The 8667-nt window shown below is 42.9% G+C and overlaps 2 protein-coding genes across 3 annotated transcripts; one reads left to right on the forward strand and one right to left on the reverse strand.

The window, feature by feature from the left end:
* The first annotated feature begins 3441 nt into the window (after positions 1 to 3441).
* LOC130378925 (uncharacterized) lies at positions 3442 to 5707 on the forward strand. The gene is made up of 3 exons (XM_056585515.1): positions 3442 to 4054; positions 4460 to 5278; positions 5363 to 5707. The coding sequence occupies exons 1-3, from the start codon at positions 3574 to 3576 to the stop codon at positions 5578 to 5580; spliced, it is 1518 nt and encodes a 505-aa protein (XP_056441490.1). The 5' UTR covers positions 3442 to 3573; the 3' UTR covers positions 5581 to 5707.
* LOC130378926 (uncharacterized) lies at positions 5377 to 8667 on the reverse strand. Of its 2 annotated transcripts, XM_056585517.1 has the most exons (6): positions 8357 to 8667; positions 8083 to 8168; positions 7620 to 7742; positions 7418 to 7486; positions 6976 to 7072; positions 5377 to 6766 (listed from the first exon to the last, which is right to left on the reverse strand). In XM_056585517.1, the coding sequence occupies exons 1-6, from the start codon at positions 8520 to 8522 to the stop codon at positions 5814 to 5816; spliced, it is 1494 nt and encodes a 497-aa protein (XP_056441492.1). In that variant the 5' UTR covers positions 8523 to 8667; the 3' UTR covers positions 5377 to 5813. The 2 variants fall into 2 exon arrangements, with proteins under 2 accessions (XP_056441492.1, XP_056441493.1); XM_056585518.1 differs by lacking the exon at positions 8083 to 8168 and having other exon boundaries at positions 5379 to 6766; positions 8357 to 8665.

An 8667-nucleotide genomic window follows, 5' to 3' on the forward strand; every position in this document is an offset into this window, starting at 1 on the left:
CTGCTTTAAACACTCAGTTTACTTGCTAAATTTGATTAAACAATTAAATACAATACAAATATAAAGTAAAAACAAGTGTTATCTGTAATGATATCAACATCAGTTATTAGACCGTCACACGGAGCATGCGCAGTTGGATTGGCGCGCTGCATGTGGATGTCTGTTCCGGGTTAAGAATGTGACAAGGCGCAAGATACATTGTCTGTTTATTAAGGAACACACAAAACATTACATTATTTAGCGATCCGTTAACTGTATTATGTTATTTTGTCTTTGGCAACATGAGCGCGAATGTTTTTTGAAACCTTCCCGGCAACGGACGACGCGATCATCTGTTGCAGGGCAGGTTTGTAATGGATTACGTAATGATGACGCGCCCGGTACAAATTTCGCCCCCGGTACAAATTTAGTGTGACAGCTCCTTGCTATGGACCTATTTTGAAGTGCACGGCTCCATTAACTTCCGAATTAAATTAAATTCCGAATAAACTTCCATTAACTCCATTAACTTCCAAAGTCTGAGATTTGTCCTTTTACTTAACATGAATGGCGTTGAACACGGATATATAACACACATATCATTGAAATAGCTGTAACAGGCACGGACGTATTGATTACCTGAATGATTATGGGAGACCTGCGTAATTTTCATAATATTGTTAATTGTCTAATATTAACATTTCAGTTGCGTTGGTAGGTATTTCATTTTCATTTGCTTGTTTAGCTATGTATGACAGGGTTATGCTTAGCTATGTATGACAGTTGACAATGTTGGTGGATTACAATTCATTATTTGGGTAGGCTACTCCAACTTCGTTGCTGGTCGATATGTAAACATTTACTTTTATATAGATTATTGATTGCATTTTTCGTAAATAGTTAGTTGGAAGGAATCTGTTTCTTAAGCAATAACATTGAACTGAATTGTTTAGGCCTACATACGTTTACTATGTTACTATGGTATTATATGGAGCAATCTTACATATTTATGAAGTTTCCAGATCAATAAAGTTCTCTCTTTTTATTTGAACTGCCTGTATGTCCTCTTAATTATAGTATTACAGTGTGTACCTTGGTTATCAGCTATCATAGAATGGTGTCCAAATGGCTGCATGTGTAAGAAATAGGATTTGAACCAAGTGTTACAATAAAAAAAGCTTTTATTACAAGACCCCCCACCCCAAATTTTAACAAAACACTTTTTTGGGCTGTTTGGCTGGGGCAGAAGAGTGGAAGGGGAAACAAAGACAGGTAGCCAAAGAAGAAGTAAGGAAAGGAATGAGAGGAAGAACAGTGAAATGAATGAACAGTGTGATAAACCATATGATTACCAAAAAAGTTATAATTACTGATTTATCAAATACGCAGAGAAGAGCATCATCGAATAAAGATTAAGGACCTGGATTATATTTTACAGTATTGAAAACTGTTGAAATTACAATTCAGAGTGGAGAAGGCTGAAGGCATTGGTCCTAAAAGTGTCAGTTTCACCCACTCTGGATTATCGCTTCAAAAGACTGTGAAATGCTTTTTAAAAAAATGGTAATAATTCAATACGTGAAGATTTGGTGAGAGGTAAAGCATCTTCTTTTAAATATTATAAGCCTTGGTTTAGTTATTCAGTTCTGTTGGATTCCAGCCCACCATGGAATATATGGCAATGAAATTGCTGATAAATTAGCTAAAAGATACTAACCTAATTAGAAGAATTTAACCTTAAGTATATACATTTTTTATTTTTTATTTTTATTTATTCATTTCTTTTGTTAGTTTGTTTTATTTTGTTTATTTTGTTTCGTTAGTTTGGTTTTTTCTTTGAATTTATTTTTATGATTTCAACTTTATCATTTGCCAACGTCCTTGTCACAAACTCCTGTGTAGTAGTCCAGTAGGTGGCGGTATATGGGGAAAAACTATGATCCTCCACTAAACTAGAAGAAGAAGAAGATCTCTGCATCCGGTACGTCACGGACTAGGTCACGTGTCTTGGCCCCATAACGCGGAAGCAAATCGCTCCTGTATGTTACCCTGCGCCACTGAGCAGTTTGTATAGGAATGAATGGGCGGCCATTTTCCAGTCTGTGGTCCATCCTTTATTATGTCCATGATTCATTCCTATGTAAACTGCTCAGTGGCGCAGGGCACAAGCGGGCACAAGCCCCCAGGAACACTGCATACTTCCGCAATCCACCAGTGCTCAGCGGCCAAGCCTGGTATTGCAGCTGTTTAAGCGGGCTGCGAGGGGTCCCTCAAATCATGGGACCCAGAAGTAGATATGTCCGTTCACTCCAATACAAGTGGGGAACAGGAATGTGTCTCCGCAAAAAATGTCTGGATATCAATCAAAGGCTCATAATTTCCTTCATGCCATGTCCTAAAAAAAATTATGTTTTTTCTTTTCAAAACGCCACCTCAAGCGTTTTAGTAGCCGTTATCTCGCTGGGGAAGGGGTGTGCAGCTGAAAGGAGTCGTAGTGAAACAAATGGCATCCGAGAGGGCCTAGTTCAGTGCTCCGTTAACGTGTCCGATTTTTGGACTGGTTCATCTGCTGCTCAATAACTCTCACGGTCCTCTGCTTGCGATCATTGTGATTCATCATGTATTGATCCATTTATTCAAAAGATCCAAAGACAAAGAACAGGTGCATTACGGTATCATTTTATATTGTTGTTGGACCGGAGTGGGGGGGTGGGCACGCCTGCGTTCTATATTTCTGCATCCGGTACGTCACGGACTAGGCCACGTGTCTTGGCCCAATAACGCGGAAGCAAATCGCTCCTGTATGTTACCCTGCGCCACTGAGCAGTTTGTATAGGAATGAATGGGCGGCCAGTCCGTGGTCCATCCTTTATAGAGTGGCGAAGTCACGCCCCTTCCGGTAGGGCTCATGGGACCTATGAGATCGAAAAATATGAATGGGTGTCAATGGAGAGAAAATAATTATTTTCTGGTCCCGGTCTTTATATGCCCTGGATTACACATATGTTGTTTGTGGATTTAAAGGATAATTTTTCATGCAAAGAGTTCGACCGTTTTTTGTGCAATTGTTCAGATAAAGGCTGTAGAGAAAACACAACGAGAAAGACTACACGGCTCGTATGTGACGTCACGCTCCCTGCGACTGGCGTTGAGACGACCGACAATCTTCCCATCGGCATAACTGAAACTCTGCATGTGCGCCGACTTATAATGGTTTTCATCTCTTTCGATGCTTTTATCCTCCCCTTGGAAAAAGCGGTGAAGTGGGTCAGAGAGATCGCCATCTCTGTGCCGAGTTCCAAGGGCGGGTGTGGTGCCGTATATCATATGCGTCGAGAGCAGCGCAGAGCTGTAGTTCACAAAGCGGCCTCACATAAAACCTAAAATTATCAAACTTCTTCACGAACATTTTTAGTTTTCTTTACATGAAAAATTATCATTTAAATCCACAAACAACATATGTGTAATCCAGGGCATATAAAGAGTGGGCCCAGAAAATAATTATTTTCTCTCCATAGGGGATTATCACGCTTCCTGGTTCCGGGGGCGGGATTTGTCTTAGTTGTGCATGAACACTTCCGGCGAAGTTCAACGATGGCGCAAACAACAGCTAGATGTCACTGCTCTGTACCACTTTGTGCATCGAACAAACAACGCCAACCATACTTACATTTTCATGGATTCCCGACTGATACTAGTCTCAGGAAGAAGTGGATCCAAGCGGTTCGCCGGGATGAAGGGCCAAACTTTAAAATTAAACTAGGTAGCACGTTTGTGTGTAGCCGGCACTTCAGTGATTCAGACTACACCAACGCTACAGCGATAAGGATGGCAACCAAACGGGGTGATGTCAAGCGACTAAAAATCGGGTCTGTACCCTCCCGTTTCCAGTGGAACAACTGGGGACTGCCAAGAAGGGAGTCCGTATATAAAAGAGCCTCAACTCGTTTAGGCCATGAAGTTCACCCAGCCCTTCCTCTGGAGCAACCGCTGCCGTGTGAAGAAGAGCCGGTGGCGGAGATTGCAGCTTCGGTGGTGCTGCCAGACCATGATTACGGTTCTGCTCCTAAACCAGGTTTGTTAGTGTTCTGAAATATTGGCCTACTAGTACCCCATACTGTTCTTACACCACCTCCCTGACAGGATGTGCTACCAATGGTTTAATCACAGAATGGGCTCTTGGTAGGTTATACCGAGGAGGCAGGTCAACTTTTCAGAACTCGGCCCAAAATGTTTAGTCTTATTGATGTCCCAGCATTTGACCAATACCACAATGTGAAAAGCTTCATTACAAGTTGAAATGTTGCATTTTATATCTTACTTAATTGTAAAGGTGAATATTGAGCTATAAAAAGTAAATTTTAAAATCAATATTGAGCTATAAAAAGCAATTTCTTTAGAGGTCCAAACTATTTCCAATATGCAAGTCACAGTCAAAATCTGGGTCAGATGTGTTAATTTTTTTTCTCATCTCATACAGGTGCGCTGGATGCTGCTGCTGCACGCATACAGCAATTAGAGGAAACGGTAGAGGAGCTGACAAGAGAGCTGTCACAGATGAAAGTGGGTCATGTGCCCTTTCAAAGATTTTGTGTCTCAGACAAGGACATTTTATTTTACACAAGATTCACATCACGAGAGGTTTTTTGTCACTTCTGGGAGGCTATTCGACCATCTGCCTCCATGTTAGTGTATTGGTCAAAAGCTCAGAAGAACCAACAAAGCTTTGAACCTATTTCTCCCAGTCCAACACGTAGACTGCAACTGTTTGATGAGTTTTTTCTTTTCTGCTGCCGGATTGCTGCAGGCCTGCAAGAGAAGGTACTGGCTGACATGTTTCAGGTCAGTGTGTCCACTGTCTCCCGTGTAGTTATCACGTGGGCCAACTACCTTTACCTGCTCCTTGGCTCCCTCCCCATCTGGATGAGCAAACAGCAAGTAAAGAACACCATGCCGCGCAAATTTGTGCAGTACAGTCCCGATGTTCGGGTAATCATCGACTGCACCGAGGTGCGATGCCAGAATCCGTCATCCCTCACTCTCCAGTCTGAGGTTTTCTCCTCCTACAAAAACACGACAACCTTTAAAGCCTTGATTGGAATTGCCCCGTGTAGTGCTGTTACTTTTGTTTCGAGTCTCTTCACCGGCTCCATCTCTGACCGAGAGCTGACCGAACGTTGTGGACTGCTGGATTTGCTGGAGCCAGGAGATGGCTGCATGGCAGACAAGGGCTTCACCATTGAGAAGCTGCTAGCTGACCGTGGGGCAAAGCTGATTATGCCACCCTTCAAGATGACAGGTAGGCATGAAAGGAATGAACATTTCAAATTAAAACTGACCCAAATGTGAAATAATACTAATTAACTTATCTCTCTAACCACAGCGCAGTTCACCGAAGAGGATGCTCTGAAGACGCAAGCAATCGCCCGACTTCGAATCCTTGTGGAAAGGGCAATACGCCGAGTCAAGGAGTACCGCATCTGGGATCGCACTGTCCCTCTCACCTTGTCTGGGACAGTCAACCAGCTGTGGACCGTCTGCTGCGTGTTGACCAACTTCCAGGGACCCCTTGATTTAAAAGGCTACATCCCTGTAGAATAGTGTTTACTCAAACATAATAAATATTAAAACGAGAGACACTGAACATTTGGAGTGGTCCCTTCATTTTTCCCGGAGCTGTAATTCTGTATATAATTGAATGAGAAGTCTTGCATCTATAATCAATTTTAAAGTCCAGTCAGTCTATCCAGAAAGTATTCAAAATGTTAATATGTAATGTAGTAAATTATGTACTCAGAGAAAGGGAATTAATTAAATCCTTTTATTCTTTCAGTTCATTTCACTTTCTGCTGAAAATACACATTCATATATGTACCAAAGAAGTACAGGTCTACCTTATTTTTCATCTCCTTTATAAATTCATCATCCCTCCAGACTCTTTCGACTGTGAAGTCTTCCTCAGTGTCGGTTATAAAATCGCACCAACTCAATCCAGTTATTGCCAATTGACCTTGAACCTGCCAGTGGTATTTGTGATTCTTTTTCAGTTTTGCCTGACCATTCACGATTTTAACATGTCCTGCCTCAGAAATGTTAGAGATGTCTGGGCATTTAACTTCAGCCAGCCCAAAACACGGAACGGCACTTGGGTCATATACTCTCGCATCAGGGCTAGCCCCGAGGTGAGGAGCATCGGGATGGATGACAAATCCACAGCGCGAGACATTTACATTGCAATGTTTTGAATATTGTTCCAGCACCTGCGGCTCGCGATCAAGGCCCCTTTTCATTGCGGGTGTTTGGCGTACACCCTTAAGTATCCGCCCTGCCAGGGTCTGACCAGAAGACGGTCCTTTCACATGGCTAACCTCATAGAACCTACTAGCTGTCACTCTAGGCTTGCGTAAAGCTTGCCATAATGGGCACTCAGACTGCTCACGTGTCTGCTCCTCTCTCTCAGCTGCCATCTCATGTGTCACAGTTAAGCTGTCCAAATGGAGAAACTGTTGGGAGTTTGAGGCAAATTTTGGAAAAGTAGTGGGACACGTTGACCCCTCTAAAGGCAGTTTAGGGAATGATGGTGCATCTGGATGTTGAACATCATTTCTGAGTTTGACCACAGGAGGACACTGGTAGGACAGGGGTGAACCCCGCGGCACAGGTCCGAAGCTGGAGTCTACCATGGAGACTTCAGACAAGCCATGTAGCACTGAGGATATCAGTGGTTGAGGCCTGATATTTTTCAGTGTTTCCCCAAGAGACAAGACTTGCAGGTCAGGGAGGGATCCTGAAACATAAAATGAAAAACTGTTAGTGTGAAATTATCCACACATCTCTTGTTTTGGTTTTTCAATTCTGATGTCAAGAGTCTTTCTGGAGAATAGCTCACTGCAGTGTTATATTTGGTACATAATCTATGAGTATTAAAGTGGCAAGATACAATTATGTATTATACAGCAGCCAACAGTATGATATTAGTTACAGTAGTAACATCACCTGTGTATGCTTGATAGAGAGTTGATTTGCATACACTCCTGGGGGATGGCTTTGGTCTCCTAACCACCAAGTCTGGAACCGGCTCTGCATGGATCCCCTGGGAATGATATCAACAAGTAGCCATGATTGTAATAGTATCTTACTTGTAGTAGTATAAAGCCACTGCTCGCCGCAGCCACGTGGAGCGGCGCCGCTTCCAATTCACTCCCATGTTAACCAACGTAGCCAGACGTACAGCTGCGCAGCCCTATCCGCTGCACCACTTTAAATAGACTTCCAGTCTATTTTTCGGCTGCATCGCTTCGCTCTGCGAACAGTGTGTAATGTTTGTAACACACTGCTCGCAGAGCGAAGCGTGGCACGCGGGGCGGGGTACGACGCGGCTGAAAATAGCCTGGAAGTCTATTCAATGCGGTGCAGCTCCGCACAGCTACAATGTTACCTTAGTCCTTGGTCGATGCCATGTTTGCAGAGAGCTTGTGCAGGCCATAGGAGGTGGTACAGCTCTCACCTGCAGAACAAGAGATAGAAGAGCAAACCGGGATTGAGGATGTGCTTGTTAATAATCGAAGGCAGACCTCTAGAACCAGTGTCACTCCAATCAACCTGCCCATGTGAACATCATCCCAGACCTCAGCCCTCACCTGCAACATGCTGTAATGGGCACTCTGGAACAACAAGGCCACTAGATGGTTGCAAAGAACCTTGCCTGCTGTACAGCTGCATGTGGTTTCTTGAAGATTGGCGCCGTCAGCTTGGAAAACAATCTACAAATATTTAAGTTGATAAAGTTAAACTAAAATAAACAGATTGTTGCAACTTATATAGAAATGTAAGGAAGAGCATTGCAATGAACCAAAAATTCTAGGAAATCTGCAACCGCAGTAGAGTAGTTAAACCCTTACACCATTAACATGTTGGACAAACAGGATATTAAAGAATTTAAATGCAAAGTTACATTATCATGATATTGATATTTGCATACTGTACATATGTCACAAAGGTATAGCAATTTTTTGCACATGGCTGGTGACTGACTTGATGTAAACCAGTAAGAGTGTAAGGGGTTAAACTTCTTGCCATTATTCCTTAGCTTCCTAAAATAACCTTCAAATAGTGGGGCTGTTCTCGCTTCTTCATCGACCTGTAACACCTAGACCTGACAGCCACCTCCCTATCAATGATGTTGGACACTGGTAGAAAAAACCATGATTAATGCATGTACTGTGGATTGTTCATTCTAGCAAAGGGACCCTTGTATGTTGCCGTTAGGTAGTTGACACTGACAAACGCTAACATCAGAATAATAAAATGAAATGTCTGAGCTGACGCCAAACTGACGTTAACATGCCAACCTACCTAGCGTAAGCTAGACACTCACCTTCGTAGTCGTAGACATATTTCTCGAAAAATAAACTGTATCCCTTGTCCAGTTTGGAGCGGGCTGTAATGGAATGTTGTTCAGTGAGTCTGTGAACGTCAGAAAACGTGATTTTGGGTAGATTTATCAGGGATGTAGTGAAAGTGAACTGCCGGTCCTCCATCATCGTTTCGCCAGAGTGATGAGTTATTCACCGGATGTCACAGTGCACAATGATCACCAAAAGCGGAAGTAATACGTATCAGCGTGATAATCCCTAATTGACACCCATTCATATTTTTCGATCTCATAGGTCCCATGAGCCCTACCGG

The sequence above is a fragment of the Gadus chalcogrammus genome, unplaced genomic scaffold (assembly GCF_026213295.1).
Source record: "Gadus chalcogrammus isolate NIFS_2021 unplaced genomic scaffold, NIFS_Gcha_1.0 GACHA118, whole genome shotgun sequence".
Lineage (NCBI taxonomy): Eukaryota > Metazoa > Chordata > Actinopteri > Gadiformes > Gadidae > Gadus > Gadus chalcogrammus.

Coding starts and splice junctions, on each gene's coding strand:
- LOC130378925 (XM_056585515.1), top strand. CDS start 3,574: ATGGCGCAAACAACAGCTAGATGTCACTGCTCTGTACCACTTTGTGCA. Junction 4,055..4,459: donor CGGTTCTGCTCCTAAACCAG/GTTTGTTAGTGT, acceptor CATCTCATACAG/GTGCGCTGGATGCTGCTGCT. Junction 5,279..5,362: donor GCCACCCTTCAAGATGACAG/GTAGGCATGAAA, acceptor CTCTAACCACAG/CGCAGTTCACCGAAGAGGAT.
- LOC130378926 (XM_056585517.1), bottom strand. CDS start 8,522: ATGATGGAGGACCGGCAGTTCACTTTCACTACATCCCTGATAAATCTA. Junction 8,169..8,356: donor ATATGTCTACGACTACGAAG/GTGAGTGTCTAG, acceptor TTTTTCTACCAG/TGTCCAACATCATTGATAGG. Junction 6,767..6,975: donor TCTCTATCAAGCATACACAG/GTGATGTTACTA, acceptor TTTATGTTTCAG/GATCCCTCCCTGACCTGCAA.